This window comes from Lissotriton helveticus, chromosome 3_1 (assembly GCF_964261635.1).
Source record: "Lissotriton helveticus chromosome 3_1, aLisHel1.1, whole genome shotgun sequence".
Lineage (NCBI taxonomy): Eukaryota > Metazoa > Chordata > Amphibia > Caudata > Salamandridae > Lissotriton > Lissotriton helveticus.
The window spans coordinates 598,123,178-598,147,147 of record NC_136061.1 but is presented as its reverse complement, the minus strand read 5'-3'; the positions used below and the strand labels follow the sequence as shown (position 1 = coordinate 598,147,147).

Sequence of the window (23,970 nt, the reverse complement as noted above, 5' to 3'; positions counted from 1 at the left end):
TATCAATAAAGTCAAATGGAAAATGGCAAAAAACAGAAATCCAGAGTCCTGGCACATTGCATGTCTCGCTCAGCAATGGGAAAGCATGCAGACTGTGGGCAAAGCTCACAGCCTGCATGTTTCCCCAGTGCTATTTATTGAATGAGGAAATTCATTTTTAGGTCTAGCCTACCTATCAGTGCAAGGTATCTGCTTACAAAAGACGCATTGTGGGCTTACCAAAAAACACACAGTGGCTTCCAGCCAACCACTAGTTGGCTTAAATGTCACTCTCAAATGCCTGCTTCTTATCCCAGCTTGTCAGTCTTGTTTTTGTCTTTCACATAGAGCACAGCCTCTTTACCATCACGTTGATTAACTGGCTTCTATGGTTCTACTGGCTGCTTTTAAGGAAGTATTATTTTCTTCTTGTTTTAGCCCCCCATATCCTTTCCTAATCCCCCCTTTGGTATTTTCTCTCACCCATGTGCTTCACCTCCTCCCCTGCACTGGTGCTAGACTCTCTCACTTCTGTGTGCTTCTCCCTCCTGCAAGTCCACTGGTTAATGTGCCTCTCTTTCACTTGTGTTGCTTTTCCCCACACTTGCTGTACTGCTGCTCCCCCACACCCACACCCAACTGACAAACCAGTTGCACTCTGTTCTAAAACAAAACTTTCACATTCCTTTTATTTTTTTACTAATCCATCTTGGATCAATAACTAAAAAGAAAAATGATGATGCTATTTTGAAGGCATGGCAGCTGTGTCAGCAGTTTTTTTAGGATTCACCTGAAATCTCTTTTGTTTAATATATCTTAAAAGGGGGCTCTTATGATTTCCCAACTCCAAATTACTGTGATATTTTACTTTTGTGTGGAACTTTTTTCTGTTAACTTCCCCTAGCTGCATGCATTTACGATACTTCTACTAAAGCTTTTCACACTGTTTATGCCCCAGTCACTGTCAAGATAAGATCTCTTCCCACGGAAAAGGCAGACGTCTTCTAACAGTATGCTGGAATACTTGCTTTTTATTACTTAGTTGTGCAAAACAGATGCTTTAGCCATAGAATGTTTGTAGCATTTCCTATTTATGCCTCAGGACCTTTCTTTGCTCTTTGTAGGCATCATAGGATTGACTTTTTTGTTTACTTAATCTATTTGATTTGTGATCAAATTCTAAATGTTGTAATAAACATTGCACATTAAAAATAAAGTTAATATACAAGAGCTGTGCTATATTTTACTACTAAACAGACAGCCACAAGTGCAGTTACCTAGCAGACAACAGGGTCATGATTTCAATGGTGACACTAGGACCAAAAGCTCTAGGCATCCCACTAAACACCGATTTGTGATATATTTTACAACAAAACAGTCAGCCACAAGTGCAGTTATCTAGCAAGAGCTTAGGTCATGATTTCAATAGTGCAGCAGGTGCAGTGGCTTTAGCACCAAAAGCTCCGGGCACCCCACTCAACACTGAATATTGCATTATTTTATCCTTTAGGCTCTATGGTCACTTTTTGAATGGTGTAGCAGGTGCAATAGTACTAGGTAAAAAAGTTGTCAGAACTCCTCTAAATACCTAATATTGCCATATTTTACTGCTAAACAGGCAGTCACAATTGCAGTTATATCACAGTCAAAAGGGGATTGATTTAAATTGTGCAAAAGGTACAGTGGCACCAGGCCCAAAAGCTGTCAGAACTACTCTAAACACATAATATTGCTATTACATCAATTAATTGCATTATTTCCCAATTTCATTTGTCAAAATGTTGCTATTGCCAACCTGCACTATACCACTAGTAACAGCAGAATATATTGCCTTTATGTACATAAACAAGTCATAACCCTTTAACAACTTGTAACAAAAAATAGATTATAATTAATCACATAGGCAAAACCCAATGCATTTACCAATGCTTGTTTTAATAGCCATGCTGTACAGCAGCCACAATGCTGTACAACAAGGAAACAGCCTTTACAATGCAGTCATTATCACGCAATACCTTTACGATGCACCCTTTACCATGCATATGCTATTACTGTGCACATTTTTACCACATATATACCTTTACAACGAAAATGTATTAGGTGAGTGTGTGTGTGTGTGTGTGTGTGTATGTATATATATATAAATATATATATATATATATATATATATATATATATATATATATATATATATATATATAGTCACTGAAAAAACAAAGGTTACAGGGACGTTATTGTTAGGCTGACATTTCACTTGTACAAAACCAGAGAAATTCGGCACTTATAGTTAGCTGAGCTAACTAGAACTCACCCCTCGCAATGCACTGCTTCTGACCTCACATATTACATCACTCATGACATGGTAGTGACATCACTGATGACATCTTAAATGACATCACTCATGACATCATCCTGTGAGTGTTTTAAAAATATATACCAAGGTGTATTGGTAAATAAGTGTGTGTACGAGTGCCTGTATGGATGATTCAGTTGGTGGGTGACTGACTGTATAAGTGAGTGATTAGGTGTATCAGTGAATGTATGGGTGAGTGACTAGGTTGTCTGAATGCTTGTATCAGTCTGTCAGTTGGTGTCTAAGTGGTTGTATGGGTGTGTGAGTGGGTACATGAGTTTCTGAATAGGTGAGTGATTGGTTGTCTGATTACCTGTATGGTGTATGAGTGTCTGTGTGGGTGGGTGAGGGGGCATGTGACTGCCTGTATGGATGGGTGAGTGGGTGGGTGACTTTGTGGCTATATGGGTTAGTCAGAGTATGTATGAAGGGCTGAATAGGTGAGTGAGTGTGTGTATGGCTGTGTCGGTGAGTGAGTGTATGTGTCAGTGGTATATGGGTGAGTAACTGGGTATGTGAAAGGCACTTTCAATTTTGTTTAGTGTCTCAGAGACCCTGTGCTGCAACATGCATTGTTCATTTTAACATTACCCTCCAGTGGGCTTCTAAATTATGAATGTTCAATCATTCTGCGTATCTGCTGTCTCATCAGGCCCTGGATGAAAAATGAAATCAATGCATGTTGCAGCGCAGGGTCTACGAGAGACTAAACAAAGTTGAAAGCGACAACATATCTCAACATGGAACACTAGTTTAACTCACCTGCTAAGACCCACTGGAGGTCAAAAAAATAAAAGTGTTGGCTCTCAGTGTATATGAATAAAAGGCTGGAAGGCTGCTGTTCCTCCAAGGCCTCGATTTCTCCCTTCTGACCAACTCGCCGAGAGTCACAAACAGACTTCTGCTACCCGAATATTAATGATGGAGTTTTTGCAACTGCCGGTGAATGGGTATTTTATGCAGCAACTTATCAGAACATCAATCGCATTGCTAAATGAAGGCGAGGTCACAAACCATTCAGAGTGCAAAAACAGACTGGTCTGTGTCCTTCCTTTAGTACACTAGACCTTAACTACCTGTTCAAACTGATTCCACTTTATACCTCTCCCAGAATTCTAAGATCAAGATAGCCACTGACAATCCACCAGAAATAATACAAAAGGTTAGAACAAAGCAGTAAGTCCTTAATTCAGACTCCGTTGAATCACAGCTACAAAAGAAAAGGAAGCTCTTCTCTTCAGCAAAAGCACTGTGCAAATACAAATTCTGATGTACATGTTGCAATTATGTCTTTCAATTTCTATTTTTGTTTCGCGAAACTGTTATAAGTATTGAATAATTTATTCACATTTAGGCATTCAGGAACTTAGAGAAATTGGCATCTTTGGTTAAGGCTAACAAATGAAGCTATTAAAATAAAAACCTAAACCTTTTCTTTTTTTACATCAAATCTTTAGGATGGTAGTGCATCTCTAATAGAAGGGCAGTACACAATTTGAGTCAAACACCCCAAAATTGGGGATCCCCCTAGATTTGTGTCCACATAACAGGACCACAAAAGAAGTATAAGGTCTGAAACAATTTTCAGTTTATAAAACCAAGAACAGAAGTTTGAAATTAATTCTCCACTTAACCTGAAGCCAATACACTGAGCATCTAAGCGAAGGATAATGGTCTCTTGACTAGCCCCAAGTCTAAGATATGGCATCCTGAATGCATTGTATTCACTGCACTGGATATGGCAGCCGCCCGAAAGGCACTCCATTTCCATAGTTCAATACTGAATTATTCAGTGACCTTACCACTATCTGATGTTGCTCAGTGGGAAGAATAGAAATAAAACCCAAAGTAGGCATGGCTTGCAGACAGAACCTTGTACAATGGAGCCACCTGGAAAAGTCGGTACAAATACGACTCCCAGATATTTAATCTTTTTAGCAAAGATATGCAATGTCTGAATAAGCTTCTTGCAGCAAAGCAGTAAGACAATTAGGTAACTGAGAATGTCCAGTGCATGTCCCAAGAGCATCTTTTGTTCTGCTATTTGCTCACAGGATCCCATCAGTTGTCCACCCTGTGGAAGCCATGTGGCATCATGTGAAGTGGATGCTCTGCAATAACCTCAAAAACCCTCCAGATGTCGACTAATCTGCAAATACATTCAGAAAAAAGACCCCTGATCTCCGTGCAGCTCTGTCCATGGTGTAATTATAAGGTTATAGGTCTCTGCTATTGGTATAATGATTTTATATCAGCACTCAGAGATCAGCTTTAAGTAGTTTTTAAACAGAAGCTATTTCAAATGAGTCCATTTACTGGTCTGAAAAAACAACCAGCTCTGTTTTCCTTCAGAGCAGGAAAAGTGTCAATATTTGATGAGAAAAAATTGACATAAAGTGCCTGTGCTGGCTGCCTTTTTATGATCCGCACAGAAGCGTTCATGATCACCGCTCTTGAGACCGGGAATGATTCGAGCGCTTAAAATGCAATTGCATATCTCACTGGTTCGATCATTACTGAAGTTAAATATGAGCTTCTCCAATTATCCGTGGCTAATTCTTGGCAAAAATCGACTGACAAAAAGCAGCACTTGAAAGTAAAGAATTTACCAGGTCCTCCGCAGAGCGCAGGAGGTCTCTTCAGAGGTGTCCAGGGGTGTAGCTACCTTGATGCAGCAGGTGCAGTGGCACCAGGGTCCAGAACCCTGGGGGACTGATTTAACCATGATAATTGCTGTATTCTCTAATCCAACAGCAGTCTAAGGGACCACTTTTCCTACTTGCACCATGACCCGTAACATCCTCGCTACGATACTAGGAGAGCCCATAGGAGCTGCAAAAGGAAGTCTCGCCATTTTGGGACTGGGTCCACGCCAGCATTTATTTTAGTATTTCTGCTTTGTTCAATGTTTCTACTAAGTGTACTCGATCCTTCATTCACATTAGTCCTACTCTCTATCGTTAGCCCTTCTGGCAGAAAACTGGGAAATATTGTCAGTGCATCACTTATTTATAAATAAGTTTGAGCTGTTGTGAGTCAGTCGTTAGCAAAGTGGTTACATGTAAAGAGAGTGTAGCTGAGTGGGTTTTCCTGTGCGTGGGATACAATGGTTATAGTGACGAGGTGTGTCTCAGTCAGTCATGCGTATAATTGGGTATAATTAAAATCAAAATACAATCATTACAGATAAAAATTGATAAGAATAAATCAAACCAACACCTTAAAACAAAAGTGATTAATTAGAATTCCCAAAGCCAAAAATATTACCATCAACATACTGATACATTGTCAGTCTGTTAGAATATGCCTTGTGAAATTAAAATATTATATGCAAATGGCGGGGTTAACTCTTTGTTTGATGAGTAACACAGTAGAGATATTACTTCAAGACTGGAGGCTAACATTATTGCAATCTTCTTTTGATTGCTACCACTTAGCAGCCTCTTTAAAGAACTTAGAACACTTAACAATAAAATTCCTTCTTAATAAAAGGCCAGAACTCTCTGATGTATTCCTTCTTTTTTTGGGGGCTGCCACTCTAGCAGATAAGTACAACGCTTGTGTCTGGTTTCCGATGTGTATGCAGGATTGGCTCATGTCAGGAGGAAGAGGTGGGGCAGGGGAGAGTGGGGACCACGGAGACAAATGGAAAAAATAAATAAAAAGAACTTACCTGCACCCTCCAATGTCGCGTGGCTCTCTTCTGCTGACCTCTCCGTTCGACTGCCAGGCAGGCACGGGCTCCCAGCCTGCCCTGTGGCCAGTCCTGAAGCTGCTCTCATTATGAGAGCAGCTTCAGGATGGGCCCGAGCGCCGATGATTTGCGCTCTAGCACATTCTGGAAGCATGTGCCTGTTCTCTCCAACCAAAGCAATGCAGCTGGGGTTGGAGAGTGGGTCACTGTGCATGAGGGTTTCGCCAGCCTGAGATGGGCGGCCAAACCCACATGCCCAGTGAAGGCAGCGCCAAGCGCTCCCCACCCAGCCTGTCAGAACCCTGGCCCTGCCCCCAAGCCTCAGCACAAGGAAAAATAAAACCATAATAAAATGGGTTTTAAACCAGTTCTATTTTTCACAATTTTAAAAGAGCTGGCGGGGGGCAGGGGCGACGCTCCTCCACCATAGCGGAGGAGCCGTCGCTGTGTGTATGTAGGTTGTTTTTCGGGGTAAAGAATTAATTTAGTATGTCTTTTTCGAACTTAAGGGTATATGTTAATTAAGTTACGGGATAGGACTTATGAAGAGAATTTATAATGAGTGCTAGATTACTTTCTGATATGGGTAGGTTTCCAATTTAATGCCTGGGTCTTGAAGTGCTACAATAAGAGAGGATCATTACTATGACTATTTAAGAAATCATTTGAAAGGAAACTAAAGAAATGGTACCGCTAGCTATGTTGGTTGACCATTGGGTGCACGGGCTCTAAACCTCAAGGAGCCTTGAGGCTTAGAGGCTCAATGCCTCTTCGCAGCCGCACGCGTGATCTTTAGCATTCGAGGCACATGCAGAGATGCGTGACTGATGTCTTTGGCTGAGCGGCTTTGGTTAGGCTTAAGGTGCAGGCTGCATCACATTGCAGGGGGAGATTGTGCTGATGGGAGGTCAGATCTCCATTTTGAAAATACACTGTTTATGAGGAAAGGAGTGTCCTAGGGGATACTGGCAAAGGACTGTGTAGGGCACGCCAGCCTCACGTATTACCTTGAGAGCAGACGGCCATTTAGAGGATTGGGTAATTCTCCATTATCTAACTAGGAGGAAGTTGATTGACAGGTTGGGCTATATGACGGTTTGAAAACAGCTGTTTTAGTGGAAATAGATTGGTTATTCAGATGTTAACAGAGCTACGGCTGTAGGATTTAGGAGTTTATTTTTGCTGTTGAATAGGAGTTGTTCTTGGAAAATATTTCTTAAAATGGAATAAGCTGGTACGGTTTGTCAGAATTGTCTCATTACTTGTAAGGCTATTCGTGAAGATGGCAGAAAAACGTGATCTAGGAAGCAAAGATGTGCCATTGGAAGATAGGATATGTGATATGCTACAGAGGTTTACACAAGACTTGTCTTGTGTAAATGTCAAAATGGAAAGGAAATTGGAGGCTTTGTTAGATAAAAAGAGAATAATGTCTGAAGAAGAAAGGTTTTAGTCGGCCGGGGAAGGTTCTCAGAATAGAAAGGAATAAATGTGGCGGACACTCCTTTTCCTGTAACTCCACCAAGTTATGGAAAGCTCTCCCCTCACGCATACGGGCGGAGCACAATCTACTATCCTTTTGCAAACTCCTAAAAACACAGCTCTTCAATAACTGCTTCTAACCTTTGGGCTTTCTCTGTCTGTCCGCGTTCGTTCTGCAGCGCTGGGATGCCTCAGGGTAGCCATCGCGCATTATAAAAAAAAATTTCTTGTCATTTCAGGTAGTGAATTATTTATCTGAAATGTTTGCAAAGGTATTGTCTTACAGAACGATTAATGTTCATCGATCAGCTATTGTCGCTGGTCATGTTCTAATTATTGGCATTAGAATGGTTCAAGACGTGCTGGTGAAGAGACTGATGGGGAGTATAACAATTTCTAAAACGCTGGTTTCAAGATAAAACTCAGTTTGCAATGTGACCAAGGTGTTGAGTTATTGGGATGAATTAGGTGCAAGTGATTTACTGGATTTGAAGTTGCAATCTCAGAAGTTAACATATTCTGTTATATTTCGCATCTTTAGGAAGAGCATCAGATGTTTAGAGGTTTCAAACAGGATCTTTTCACCTCGAGGTGTGTGTCTTTTTAAAATAAAAGGGCAAAGACAAATTAGAAGACAATATTGTATCCATATTTCTATGATCATGAAAATTTGTGTGTGGTACATTGTGTGAAGGGGTATGAGAGAAGGACGTTACATTAAGATCGGTGAATGTGAGTCAAATATTGATTTCCTTTTGGTATCCTCATACAGGTGCAACATCTCCACCTCTGGCAAGATGGGGGAAAGAGGTGATGGTTAACTCAGGTCTGGATGTGAGTTTATATGGAGCGCATTTAGTAAGGGGTGCGTCTGTTTCACAAGCTGTTAGGCTGGGAGGTGCATTACAATACATATTGAGGTGTGCTGATTGGTCAAATGATGATGTTTTTCGTAGATTTTACTTCAAGCTGTTGAGAATTTGCAATAATGTTAGCCTACGGTCGTCACATAAAATGTGATTTTCCCCAGCTTTGAGGGACAGAAAATCTGAATTTTACTAAGAAACCCGGGGCTAATATTATTCCCACCACCCTGTCCCCAACCCTGTTTATATGTGAATGTGTTATTTTGTAGGCTGTGGCCAAAACTAAAGGAAGTGGATGGAGAAGACAGAGTAATTTATGAGGGGAAGCTTCTTTGGAGTTTCAGAAGTGAGATTCGTTCATGGAAACCGATTATGGACTTGGTCTTATGGATTCTTCTTGAATTTTTCAAAAGTTGGAAGAATATGTTTAAATAGTTAAGTGATGTACGGCCAGATAAAAAAAAAGACGGAAGTTTGCAGCGGGTTCTGGCCTTCTATCAGAATAGAATGTTACTGTCAAATGTTTTATGTTCTTTTAAGAAGCTGCGGAGTGGTAGCAATTAAAGAAGATTGAAATAATATTTGCCTCTGTGTCTTTATAAAATCCTGATTTTCTGTCCATCAAAGCTGGAGAAAACATACATTCCTTTCAATCATGGTTCTCTCCGTGGCAGACACGCTATAGCAATTATCTTTGTGTTTACACTCCAGAACTTTGGGCCATATGTATCAAAGGGTTTTACCCATTCTGTTTCTATGGTAAAATGTGTTCATACATACGGCCCTTTGTTATGTGACTAATATTTTGATTACTTTTACCACAGAGGCTTGTATACTCAAGGGCTGTGCAAATATTTGCCATACTGTGAAATGTAGAGAGTGGGTGCCAAGACAATGCAATCCAGCTTGGTAGAGGTGGACAAGCCAACAAATTACCAGGGGGAGCCGAGCCAAGGCCCTGAAAATATTTGCTATGTAAATCATACATCACGTAAAATATAATAACGTTTTTACAAAGTTTTAAAAAGTGTATTTTTTGAATAGGTGTAGGCTTTGACAATAATAGGGCACATACCAGCACCGCACTGAGAAGTACTAATTAAAAGTGTTTTTTTGTACCACTGGTAGTCTGAACTCACATATTTATGTTGTCATTCTTTATTAACATTTCTTAGAGATGTACAACTTGGGGAAGGGAGAAGTGCGACAGCCTCACAATATAAAGACCAAAAAAAGAGATACAATGAGAAACTGGGTGGCATGTGCGTGTCGTAGGCAGGAGGGATGAACTCACGTATTTGAAAGTGCTTTCATAAGCGATAATGACGAGAATTTAAGCAACAAAGCCATGAATTATCCAGGTTTTCTGGTTCCACATTGTAACAATATCAGCCAGCAAGTGGATATCCATTTGTCTTCCCCTATGTTGAGTCTTTGTTTTGACCTCTCAGTGCATTTGTCTGCAGTTTTGGAATGTGCTGCAAACTTGACCTGAAGGAAATGGAGCTCTTTACATGAGTACCAGTTACATTACACAATGGTATGCTTTATAGGCATGTGGAGATTGTGATTTACCCAGAATCATAGAATGTTGGGTCTATTCCAAGACGTGAACCTGGTTCCCAAGTTCCAGTTCTGGCCGTAATGTCACATACTGGGTAGAGGGAGGAAGGCAGGTAGAAGCCACAGGAAAGCTCGGCTTGTTATGGGTTTGAGATTCCAAGAGGACCTCGAGCTGGGCCAGGGCCAGGCTTCTGGTTCGAGCTTTCAGTGGGTCAATCACCTCAACAGTCTGGCATGTTTTGTTCTCTGTACTTGGCTAGCCTGGTAGATAATCATAGGGGCGAGAGGGTGGAGCCCTGATAGAGTATTGAGATAGTGGCTGCAACTAAGGGCCTAACATGGATCAAAACAATAACCTCCTACCTAAGTGGCTTCTGACTCATCTATGCTAAAGAGCCAGTAGTCCAACTAGAAACGAAAGTCAGGCTGCACCCTTACCTTGAGGCATCTTGTCAGTGTGTGCCGATCAGTCTTTATTCCCTTCTGGTCCATATGCTCATAAGCAGAGAAGGCCAAGTTCGCCTCACGAATGGCATTGAAACTGGAAGAAAGAAACAGGAAAACTCAGAAAAATGAATTATCGGGCCTCTGTGAACAGTGTTAAGAAATGATCTAGACCCTCTCGGGGGGCACAACCATTATTGACCCCACTAGAAGGTGCTGCGTAGTCTTGCTGGACTGCTTTCCCTTCTGGAAGTGCCCAGTGCTCCAACCAAGCCCAGACCTTTTGAGCCACCTTTTTGCTCCTATGATGCCCCTAGTATCCTTTCCACTTGTGCCTCTTGTCTTCTGTTTTGTGTAGTTGGAAACCTTTTTATGCACTTTGGCACCCTTTGTTTTTTTTCTCTGCTTGTTCTCTCTTTTTGCGTTTCCCTTACACTGTCTTTCACGTACCCAATCTGCTCGTCTCTCGCTCCCATTTCATCTGCTGCTTTTCTCACATTCCAACTTTTACTGCCATTTCTGTCTCTGTCATATGCAGAGTTTTCTCTTATTTCTTTGGCCTCTTCTTGCCCCTCTCACTCTCACTTATCCTTTGCTTGCTTTTTGTCTGCCTCTTACTTGTTTTGCCTCTTTTTTGTTATTTCCTTTCTTTTTCACTCACCTTTATTTTCCTTCATTGCCTGTTTTTGTGCCTCTCACACCATTTCTGTCCCTTTGCCCCTTGAGCACTAGCCCTGCCCACCGCTCCCTGGATCTCCTCCCACTCCTCTGGGCTTTCTTAAAGATGGCATGCCAAAGACAAGCCCATCTGAACCCATCCAAGCTCTGCCTGTGTCCGGCTTCAGAAACCCTGGTCCCTCGACCACCGACTCTGGACCCACTCAGCCCATGAACTCCTCTCCCTCAATCCTGGTTGCCCATGCTCTAGCTCTGCCAGTGCCTTCCCCACCTTGATGTACAGAGCTTTCTCCTGGACCGCCCCAAAAACAACCTTCTTTGACAGACAACACACGCCACACACCCCACAGCCCACCTCATGAATCAAATATTCCAAAGCACACTGCTCACTCAAATGCCTCCAACTCAATATCTGCTTGCTGGTCGAATATGCCATTGAAGTCTGGGACTTACTGGATGACCTCTTCGTCAAACTGCTCTACCTCACGAAAATCTGGCTCAACCCTACTACTTCCCAGTACATAGCCATCGCCACACCCCCTGCTACAAAATAACCAAGCATGACACAGCCACCAAACTAGGATTGGCATAGCCATCATTCATCAAGACAACATCACCTGCATTGTGACCTCCGCTAAAACCAACAGTTGACTGAAATATGTGACCTTCACGATTGACATTCCTAAGACCACCATCATAAGTAGTGCCTTTCTCTACTGAGGAACTGGACACTGAACCAACTTCAGCCCTGCCCTCTCTGACCTCATCACCCCTGGACACTAGCATCCATGGTGACCTAAACCTTTACCTACTGGACCAGTCGGACACCATCTCTGCCAACCTACTTTGATGACCTCAGGACCCTGACCCTAATCACACGGCAGGACACATCTTCAACCACATCCTCACCAAGTTCTCCAACATCTCAGTGAACAACTCAACCATTCTGACCTGGACAAACCACTACAGCATCAAATTCAACATTCAAACTCTTTGCTTTCAACACTCCTCCTTTCAACACTCCTCAGCCCACCATCCTCACCCACTTCAACTGCTACTTCAACAACTGGATAACACATCAGAGGACTCCCTGATCCCATCCAAATCTACTCCAACCCCAGATCACCCCCATGCCAAATGGTATACTGAAGACCTTCATTTAACAATATGCTACTGCAGGCACCTGAAAAGACGACGACGTCTCACCACACAAATCCACTGACAGAACCTCCTTTTAGTCGCCCCTCAAGACCTATCATAAATGCCTTACAACCACCACATGCTAAGCCTCTTATCCCATATAGAGAACAGTAGGACCTCCTCAAAGAGTTCTTTGCCATTGTCAAGTAATTCCCTTTCTTGAGCACTAGGTCCACAACAATAACCTCCTGCCAGGACCTATGCAACAAACTCTCCATCCTCTTCTCAGGGAAAATCAGGACCATCTATATCAGCCTCCCAACCATATCCTGCATCCCTCAACCCCCGTATATCTCAACTACCAGCAACATAATATCATGCGGGGCAGAAATCTCCACCACAGACAACACCATGCAATCCTTCAATTCTGGAGCTCCATCGAATCCCTACCTGCACTACAATTTCATAAAAGAACTGGATCCCAGCTGCTAAGCGCTAACGTCAATATTCCACCTCTTGCTCTCAACCACCACCTTCCAGGACACCTGAAAACATGCCACCATACTACCACTCCTCAGAAAAACCTTTGGCTCCACTACCAAAGCTAACTACAAGCCCATCTGTCTTCTACCGTACTCTGCTAAAGTCCTTAAAAAATGGTCAGCACTTGGCTTCCTCGCTACCTTGAGACCAACCTCCTCCTCAACTTCTCTCAGTGGGGATTCAGATGGATGACATAAACCTCATCACGGAGAAGGAAGGCATGGCAGACCTCACCTTTCTGGACCTCTCTGCAGTCTTCAACACAGTCTTCCACCAATACTCATCCAGAGAATCCACAAGGCTGAAATCCAGGGCTCTGCCCTACAAATGATCCACTCCATCACCAATGCTCTCAAATGGTCAGCCTAAACCCCTTGCAGTAAGATGCCAAACTGATCCGCGGAGTTCCACAGGGCTCCTCCTCGACTCGCTCCCTCTTCAATGTCTACATTACTCCTCTGGCCTCCCTCGCACAGTCTAATGGCCTCAGAATCCTCTTATATTCAGATTATACGCAACTCATACTCTCCCTCTCATAAGATGCACCGACCAAATCAAACTTCCTGTGGTGTATATCCATCCTAGTAAACTGGATGAAAAACTGCCTCAAGCCAGATGGCGACATATCTGAAATGGTATTGTTCTGCAAGCACATTCCTATAGAGCCCAGCTTGGTGGCCTGACACCCTGAGATCTGCATCCATCCAAACCACATCAGCAGAGAACCTGGTAAGCAAAATCAACAGCCAATTCTCCATGGTGTAAAGAGGTATGGGAAACCCAATCAACCCTTGTAGGCTTGGGCAATGAACAGTACAATGTAAAGATAGTCTACAAGGGATTTTGTTTCTACTTCAATTCAGGTTATTTTCTGACTTATAATCAGCGAGTAAGTCATATGGGATCAAACTCAAATGTGTCCATAGGACAACAACATCAAATGTGGATAAAGGATAAGAAGCACACGGAAAATCCTATTCATACAAAAGTAATGTTTATATTGAATATATCAAAAATCAATTTGAGGGTATACAGAGGAGGAAAAATCGCATAGGCAAAAAATGTCATGAAAAGATATATAAAGCAATTAAACAACCAATTCATAACAAACATCAGCTCCTATAAATGAAATGAGAGCAACTGAAATCGGCAGTGAAAAAATGTTACTCTTCAAAACATAAATCTTATTGGAGACTCTTAGGGAACGTAGTGGTCCGTAGTTATTTCTCAACTCGAGGTTCGCAAAAGACGATATCCGGCAACCAGAGGCGTTTGGAGTCCAAACACCTCAGGTTGCCCGATATCATCTAAGAGTATTCCATCATTGATGCTAGATCTCTCGTTCAAGAAATATATCGCATCTTCTGACAGATCGACAGTTATGCGGTCCTTTATGTCATCTTACTGCTAAGAACACATCTATTGTGTAGCCTTACATCTACCTGGATATAAAAGGGGCTACTTCTGCAAAAATCAATTGTCCTGATGATGGTCTTATAGACCTATGCTGCAAAGACCGAAACGTCGACTTCCCCAGCATCTCCAATAAGATTTATGTTTTGAAGAGTAACATTTGTTCACTGCCGATTTCAGTTGCTCTCATTTCATTTATAGGAGCTGATGTTTGTTATAAATTGGTTGTTTAATTGATTTATATATCTTTTCATGACAATTTTTGCCTATGCGATTTTTCCTCCTCTGTATACCCTCAAATTGATTTTTGATATATTCAATATAAACATTTCTTTTGTATGAATAGGATTTTCCATGTGCTTCTTATCCTTTATCCACATTTGATGTTGTTGTCCTATGGACCCAGGGGAAGACCCTCTTGAGGGCTGTGCATCTGGGTGGCAGTCTACCTGGGGTTCACAGTCAAGGTAATTGACAGCAATTGTCAGGACATCCTGAGTATTACACTAACATTTAAGGGGGGGTTTGGTTCTGGCAGTAATTAATATTTACCTACGTCCCTTTCCCCGACAACAAGGTCTATCTATTCTGGACACCCTGGAGGCTCTCCTTTCTTCCTTTCCCCCTACGTACCATAAAATCATTGGGGCAGACTTCAACTGCCACTTTGAGCCTTTCTCGGGGATTTCACCAGTTACTTTTGAGGAGGACGAGTTGTGGCACATCCCTGAATGTTCCACGTATCCAGTAAATCGTTTGACGCCGTTGGCACTTGCCATTAATAAATTGCTCGTAGCTTTTTCCCTAAGGGCCTGCAATGGCAGGCTCCTCCCAGATATACCAGGCGCACGCACTTATAACTTATGGACACGTTTGAGTTTGATCTCATATGACTTACTCGCTGATTAGAAGTCAGAAAATAACCTGAATTGAAGTAGAAACAAATTCTCCATGGTAGCAACAATGTGCTTCCACTCTCTCAAGATGCTCAGAAAAATCTTCACATGACTCCCACTGGACACCTGCTGGACTTTCACACAAACACTCATCACCAGCAGACTAGACTATGGCAAAGTGCTTTATGTAGCATTGCTGGTGTGCTCACCAACTTCCATCCATGAGCACACATCTCTGGACACCTCAGGGACATCCACTGCCTCCCCATCCAGAAACAGACTTTAAGCTCCTCCCCTCCACATAAAGAGGCCTTACTTACCTCAAGAAACACATTCACTTCCACCCCCCGAAAGGCATATTAGAATAGCTGAACAAATCTTTGCCCACATCCCCCACATCTAGTGCATGGAAATGGGAGGCTGTGATTTCTCCTACATCACCCTCAAGACCAGGAATAACCTACCCCTCCCAATCCGAGCTGCCAGCTCTCATTATGAATGCAGAAGAAAATTGAAAAACCTGGCTTTACAACTAGGCTCCTCTCAGACAGCACAGCTGTCTCCTTCTAAGACACCTGGATACCCTCCCAGATGATTAATGTGCCGTGCAAATCAATATAACATAAAACAACACAATGTACTACATAAAATATAACACATCATAACAAATGTATTCAAAAATGGTTTGGGTTCAGAAAGAGGCACCAGCAAAATAGATAGTCTCTGACACAAGCTAGTAGATAGTCTTGGAAACCATGCAGGTGACTAGGGGAGTGAGCGAAGGAGGCTGTGAGAGTCCCTGGCATATGATTGCTAGAGGAGTGCCATACAAGATCACTGCCCCAGAGTGATGCTGGGATCTGGCAGGGCAGATGAAACCGAACACTTAAGGGGGATGAGAGGAATGATTGGGAAGTGGTCCCCGCTTGCCTTGGGATGCTTGGTCGATCGGCGGGAAGTAGAAGGCAAGTGGTGACTGGTCACAAGAGGGCCTAAGTTGCACAGGGTTCTCCAAGCCCCCACCACTCACAAGAAGTGGGGTAATAAATGTCACCAGCCAGGCAATGTATGGGCCCCCCCGAAAGAACCATAGCTAAATCATGTCAATCACAGGCACCACCAGCTGCACACCAGGTGGACCCAGGTGATGGGAAAGCACAAATTTCTTGTCTCTGCGGAATTTCAGCATTCAAAAGAAACTTGATTCAGAAATTGCTACATATTTTCCAAGCACTTCCCATTTGGATAGACAAGGAATTTGTATGGCAAGGCAAACCATTAAGTGAAACAATTCTGATTGCTCCGAGGACGGGAGGGATGATTTGGATTCCAGGACCTCGGTGATTATTATAGGGCATTTCAATTCCACATCATAGGGGAATGGTCACTGAGACTTTTTGAAAACATTGGGCACCCATGAATCAGAGAAACTGTATTACAATCAAATCACTAACACATTGCTAGAAGAGTAGTGCTCATTAGCCTTGTTCAAACAATTACCCATTTACCGGTCACCAATGATTCTTACATACTTTAAAATACAACTTAACCCTGCATGTGACACATCGGATTTTAAGACGAGTAGAGTGCAACGACAGATATCTAGCTGATCATTTTGAATGGTGGAGCGTGCATACATGAGAGCCGCAAACACACATTTAGGTTAAAGAGAAATAAAGAAGCTGGAGAGGTTCAAATACCTTTGTTAAATAGTGAGTAATAAATATTCCAAATCGTTTGCTTGCAAAGAGGCAGGGAATATGGTAAGGACAGCACCAAAAACCTGATTTCAGGAATTCTATAAAATAATGACTTCCATGAGAGGGGCATGAGAGTGGGCCTATGAAAATAAATGCGAAGAGATGCCAAATAAATAAATATTTGCTAAATCCGAGGAAATGTTTTGGACTGATCTTTAAATACTTAACCAGGCAGTTCATAATAGTGAATCATGATGGGATAGTGCTGAACACACTCACAAACTGAACAAGATGTTCCTTGGCGTGTCAGACAGATGTAGGAAAGGGTGTGGAGTTGAAAGCAGTGCTGGCTGTGATAAAGTAAAAAAATGTGGTTCCCTCTTTCCGAGGATCTCTAAGTCACTTGAAAATTTGACCATTAAATTGACAAGAGATACAATGGAAGGGGTTTATATAGATTTTTTTACAACTCTTGGAGGCTGTAAAACGGTCACAAACAAGGCAGTGGGAGCAGGCACCACCTCCAACCATAAATGTATGGCAGAGCTGGACAATGGCTATGGAAAGACTCTTGCAACACATGGGTAACAACAAAAAATGCTTTCGGGGCAACATGGGTTCCAAAACTGCAATACATGAAAGTGATAATAGGGAACTCACATGTCTTTCATCTCTTTGACTAATATGGTCATTAGAGTACAGACGGGAAGGGAGACATAACCTAGACTAACAGATACAGGGCTCCCAGAGGGTTGAGGAGATTCAGTTGCAGGACATCACTGTGCTGGAAGATGAACCTTCAACTTCATTAGACCCAGTGGTGTCCGCCATGGCTCGAGAGCGTGAGGGGTGGTGGCGAGGGGCACAATGTAAACAAATTTGTAAAACAATAAACACTTACCTTGCCACCGGGTCCACGTCTCTGCTCCAGCTCTGCTCCGTCATACTCCAGGAACAGGAAGCACAGCTAGGCTCCTCTGACTAATCACAACACAGCACTGCAGCGTTGAGATTGGTCTGAACATTGTGGTTCGATGCTTAGCAAGGGAATAGAGGTCTGGGCATGTTCTCCACACAGGCTGTAATGCAGCCTGCATGGAAAACAGGGAAAGTGCGCATGACAGACATGACAGATGTGCACTTAGGAGTGGGCAAACCAATTCTCCCCTGCCCTGTTTCGAGAACAGAGCACACACAAGGAGATGATGGACGGAGAGCTGGAACTTTTGAGACACTCACCCCCACTCACAGATCTGGGTTGAATCCATCATTGTTGTTTAGCTCACTTCGCCACCCCAGTTCAAACCCAGAGATATGCAAATCAGTCTTGACCCTGTTCCTCATCGGAACAGTCCAGCCCGAAATGCCAAGCCAGGTCTTCCTTGGACCGGAAAAACACATCTTGGGTCCGATTTCGGGGTAGATTCTTTTTATTTTATTTAAAAAGTTTTATATAGCGCTAGCTTGACCCGTATGTATGAGAGCGCTTTACATACACACTGTAAAAACAGAAGAAAATTGCATTACATAGTAGGAAGGCGGTAACCGAGTCACAAGAAAAAGGGTGAAACAAAGTCAAAAATGAAGAAAAGGGGGCAGGGTAGAAACACCCTGAGTCCTAGGCCTGCTCAGGGGGTACCAAAGTACCCCCCCGCCCCCCGTGCCAAAAAAGGCTTTTTTTTTTTTTTTAAATGGCAGAATTTGCATTTGGGATCGCGAACCTCACCAAAATCTTTTTTAAAATGAAGCGCAGGATTCATTTTAATGAGGCCACTGGGAGGGCCAGGTCCTGGGGGCATTACAAAAAATTATTAGCGGGAGCCTGCGGAGGTCCCCACAGCCCCGGGGACCGCCTCCTCCCTGGGGCTATGATAATTATGTGCAGGGGTGCCAAATTGTCATACAATGCCGTCGTTGGTACTTGCCATCTTCCAGCTCATCTTTGTTCGCCTTCACAACCCAAATGGTCTGAAATTACGATTGTTTCCTCTTGACGCCCAAATCTGGATGCATAACACAGCCCCCCCCCCCCTCTCCAGTTAACAGCCAAAGCGTTCTGCGGGGTTACGATCCGCCACCAATCTGGGTTCACAGCCCTTTGCTTATATACATCAGGCCAAAACAATCCAGCGTGTTTGCATCAGACGCATCAGCGCGTGCGGTCTCCTAACATTGACCTTTTTCATCACTGTCCAGACACTCATCCTCCATCAGGGCTCACAGCACCCCCTCGTCCATTTACTATTATCAGATTCCTGTAGGGACACACAGGGAACCTGCACTGAGTGCTGTGTAGCTCCCAGCATTGCGTTGAGGCCGGGAGCGCTGTTCTTCAGTTAGTAATATTGTGCAGCTGACAGTTAGCGGTGTGGTGTCTTGTAATTGTGTTCTGCGGTTGTTGTGAAGATGGAAAACCTGTATGGTCGATACGTCTTTTGCTGCAACTTTCAGCCACCGGAACTGAAAACAGAGCTGTGCGGCTGGCAAAGTGCAACTGGTTGTGTATTGGTGTTATGTGGTTACTGTGGTGCTGTGTGGCTGGTAACGACGTTAGAGTGGAAGGGACATTTCGGTATTATATAGTGCCCACACCGCCAGTGCTCGCCCCGCATGCCAATTCCACTTACATACCAAGGAAACTCATGAGACATATTTGTGGGAAAGAACGAATTGCTGCAGGTTTATTTCGTACAGCACAGGTATAGAGTTAAGGTGGGTCATCTTACAGGCGATCCAAAGCGGCAGCCCCTCGCTGGCCCGCATGCCTAAGGAGCCATCTTGCACGGCGAGACGATGCTCTAACGGTGCTTCAGATTACCATTTCGTTATACTCCCGCCCCCCCTGTCAGGGCGGAGCGATGAGGCACACCCCCGGTCGGTTCAGGCCCCCCGACCTCCTGAATGACTAACGGGGCGCCAACGCTGTTTCCTGGAACCTCTTTTGGCTCCAGGTGCTTGGCTCAGGCACCCTTACTGTGCCAGGCAGAGGTATCTTGACTGTATCCTTCTGCCGCAGAGGTACCCTTACTGTCCATCTGCTTCCAGATCGCCCTGTGACTCCGCCTGCAACACAAAACATGACCATTACAAAGTTCACAACTTATACACCGCCGCTCTGCAGCTGGGTAAGGGTTCAGGGTGGGAACAGCGCAGAGCCGAGGGAACGCCTGGCGGGAAAGAGAGGCCGAGCAAATTTGCTGCGCCGCTAAATACCTGGAGGCACGACCCCTCTCCCGGGTGAGCCCTCCCTATTGGCCGCTTGATTAGGGATGTCGCTCAGGGGGAGGGGTGCCGCTCTGAGGGCTCTGCTCGCCCGTCGAGTGGGACGAGGGCGCTGCCCGCCCATGCTCCCCTGCGTGTCGCACGGTCAGCGGCATAGTGCCCACACCGCCAGCGCTCGCCCCGCATGCCAATTCCACTTACATACCAAGGAAACTCATGAGACATATTTGTGGGAAAGAACGAACTGCTGCAGGTTTATTTCGTACAGCACAGGTATAGCGTTAAGTTGGGTCATCTTACAGGCGATCCAAAGCGGCAGCCCCTTGCTGGCCCGCATGCCTAAGGAGCCATCTTGCACGGCGAGACGATGCTCTAACGGTGCTTCATATTATCATTTCGTTATACTCCCGCCCCCCCCCCTGTCAGGGCGGAGCGATGAGGCACACCCCCGGTCGGTTCAGGCCCCCCGACCGCCCGAAGGACTAACGGGGCGCCGACGCTGTTTCCTGGAACCTCCTTCGGCTCCAGGTGCTTGGCTCAGGCACCCTTACTGTGCCAGGCAGAGGTATTTTGACTGTATCCTTCTGCCGCAGAGGTACCCTTACTGTCCATCTGCTTCCAGATCGCCCTGTACTCCGCCACAGCTCTGGAGGAGGCCCACGTCGATGACAGAGCGCCCCACCCACCAGTTACTTGCAACCTGCCGCTGACAGAGCCTCGTGCACGTCTAGGAGAAAGACATCTATACCCTACCCAGACAAGTGCACCCCGTCGCTCTCGTAATATCCTTCAGTTCTTTCTTGTATCAGTGCATGCCTCATGAACCCCAGGCCCCTCCTCACCATAAACTTCTGCATGGACCTGTTGACCCTCTTGCGGGACTGTTCTATTGCACTCAATGATCGTGCACCCCTCCAGGCTTTGCGTGGGACAATTTCTGACCACATCAATTCAGTGGCTCCTAATTGATTGGTTATAGCCGTCACATCCTTCTGCATAGTCTCGATTAGGGCCCTCCTCCCCACTGTGACCAGGTCATTCCCCCCCAGGTGGATAATGAGGATGTTGGGAGGACCACCCCGTGCTGCCAGACATTGTTCAAGTTTGCGCCGTAGTTGGCCCCATCTCATTCCAGGAAAACCCAACCACACTATTTGTGTCTTTACTAGGACCCGATCCCAGCTCCTGGATATCGCCCATCGCTCCAGCCTGGGAATGTAAGAATGGCCCATCACCCACACGCAACAATCAGCTGCAAGAAACAAGACCGCGTTGAAGTCACACTCACCAAAGGAGAAGACCAAACTGTATATTCATGCTTAGTTTATTAGTGAACACTGCACTCCACTCGAAAACGTGATTCTACATACTTTGTACTCTAAAACCTGTATGGTCGATACGTCTTTTGCTGCAACTTTCAGCCACCGGAACTGAAAACAGAGCTGTGCGGCTGGCAAAGTGCAACTGGTTGTGTATTGGTGTCATGTGGTTACTGTGGTGCTGTGTGGCTGGTAACGACGTTAGAGTGGAAGGGACATTTCGGTATTATATAGTGCCCACACCGCCAGCGCTCGCCCCGCATGCCAATTCCACTTACATACCAAGGAAACTCATGAGACATATTTGTGGGAAAGAACGAATTGCTGCAGATTTATTTCGTACAGCACAGGTATAGCGTTAAGGTGGGTCATCTTACAGGCGATCCAAAGCGGCAGCCCCTTGCTGGCCCGCATGCCTAAGGAGCCATCTTGCACGGCGAGACGATGCTCTAACGGTGCTTCATATTACCATTTCGTTATACTCCCGCCCCCCCTGTCAGGGCGGAGCGATGAGGCACACCCCCGGTCGGTTCAGGCCCCCCGACCGCCCGAAGGACTAACGGGGCGCCAACGCTGTTTCCTGGAACCTCCTTCGGCACCAGGTGCTTGGCTCAGGCACCCTTACTGTGCCAGGCAGAGGTATCTTGACTGTATCCTTCTGCCGCAGAGGTACCCTTACTGTCCATCTGCTTCCAGATCGCCCTGTACTCCGCCACAGCTCTGGAGGGGCCCACGTCGATGACAGAGCGCCCCACCCACCAGTTACTTGCAACCTGCCGCTGACAGAGCCTCGTGCACGTCTAGGAGAAAGACATCCATACCCAACCCAGACAAGTGCACCCCGTCGCTCTCGTAATATCCTTCAGTTCTTTCTTGTATCAGTGCATGCCTGATGAACCCCAGGCCCCTCCTCACCATAAACTTCTGCATGGACCTGTTGACCCTCTTGCGGGACTGTTCTATTGCACTCAATGATCGTGCACCCCTCCAGGCTTTGCGTGGGACAATTTCTGATCACATCAATTCAGTGGCTCCTGATTGATTGGTTATAGCCGTCACATCCTTCTGCATAGTCTCGATTAGGGCCCTCCTCCCCACTGTGACCAGGTCATTCCCCCCCAGGTGGATAATGAGGATGTTGGGAGGACCACCCCGTGCTGCCAGACATTGTTCAAGTTTGCGCCGTAGTTGGCCCCATCTCATTCCAGGAAAACCCAACCACAGTATTTGTGTCTTTGCTAGGACCCGATCCCAGCTCCTGGATATCGCCCATCGCTCCAGCCTGGGAATGTAAGAATGGCCCATCACCCACACGCAACAATCAGCTGCAAGAAACAAGACCGCGTTGAAGTCACACTCACCAAAGGAGAAGACCAAACTGTATATTCATGCTTAGTTTATTAGTGAACACTGCACTCCACTCGAAAACGTGATTCTACATACTTTGTACTCTAAAACCTGTATGGTCGGTACGTCTTTTGCTGTAACTTTCAGCCACCGGAACTGAAAACAGAGCTGTGCGGCTGGCAAAGTGCAACTAGTTGTGTATTGGTGTTATGTGGTTACTGTGGTACTGTGCGGCTGGTAACGACGTTAGAGTGGAAGGGACATTTCGGTATTATAGAGATGCTGTTTGGAAGTTCAACTGACGTTAAGTTTTTTTCACAATGCGACACCACTCTCAAGTTTTCCAAACTAGGACATGTGTAGAGGTTTCCTGGAAAGTCGTCAGCTCAGTTTCGAGAAGGTGTGAACATTTGTTAATGATATGCAGAGTTAGAGAACGTGCATGGAATAATCGCAGGGAAGTGTGTAGGATTATTGACTCAAAGTGTTTAGAATCATTACTGTAAAGTTTGCAGGATAATTGATTGATCTGAAATGGGCAGTGCTATCAATGTGAAGTGTGAGGAATCATTTATGCTAAGTGTGCATTGATGTAACGATGCAAAATCAATGATATAACATATTCACTAATGAAGAGTGCAGAGTCATTGCTATGGAGTATGTACCCCCGTAATATGTACGCTCAGTTATGTAAAGTATGCATTGAAGTAAAGTGTGCTGTGCCTGAAATTGATATAAAGCCAGCAGACACTTGATGAAAAAAATATATTCTTTGTAAATATTCTGGCTATATTTTGGTACCACAATCTTTAAACCTTGATGTTCTGGTAGTATAACGAGCAGCTGACTTGAAGTGCACAGACTCGTAGATCTAACGTGTTCTTTAAAGTGGGTGGCGCCATCAATGAAAATGTGCATTGATATAAAGTATCTTGTGAATAATTAAATGTCAGGTGAGATAAAAAAAGTAATTATGACTCTCCCCATTTAAATGGGAAATAATGGGCGGATCTTTGATCTACAAAGTCCCCATGTTCTGGTGTTTTGCTCCAGAAAATATCAGCATTTTTAACCTGCCAATATGTACCTGTGGGAAACTCTGAGGGGGTCTGAAAAATCTGACCCACTCATAATTGTGAAAACCCCATAAAAAAGGGATTTGCACAGGGGCTGCAATTTTCGGAGGCACTTATCATCGGGGCCAGTGATGTAAAGTGCGCTTTTGAGTAAAACATGTAAGTAATGGCTTTAAAGTGGGTCAATGGTTATATTAGGGTGTGAAAAGATGCATCAAATTATCACGTGGTGTCACTGACCATGTCATGAGTGAT

At 44.5% G+C, this 23,970-nt stretch overlaps 1 protein-coding gene across 3 annotated transcripts in view; it reads right to left on the bottom strand.

Annotated features, from left to right (window-relative positions):
• Positions 1-23,970, bottom strand: part of LOC144824675 (uncharacterized) — a 1,660,589-nt gene that overhangs the window by 1,370,556 nt on the left and 266,063 nt on the right. For all 3 annotated transcript variants that reach the window (XM_078683712.1, XM_078683710.1, XM_078683711.1), the window contains exon 5: positions 10,376-10,478. In XM_078683712.1, the coding sequence (XP_078539838.1) occupies positions 10,376-10,478 (103 nt within the window). The remainder of the gene's footprint in view (positions 1-10,375; positions 10,479-23,970) is intronic.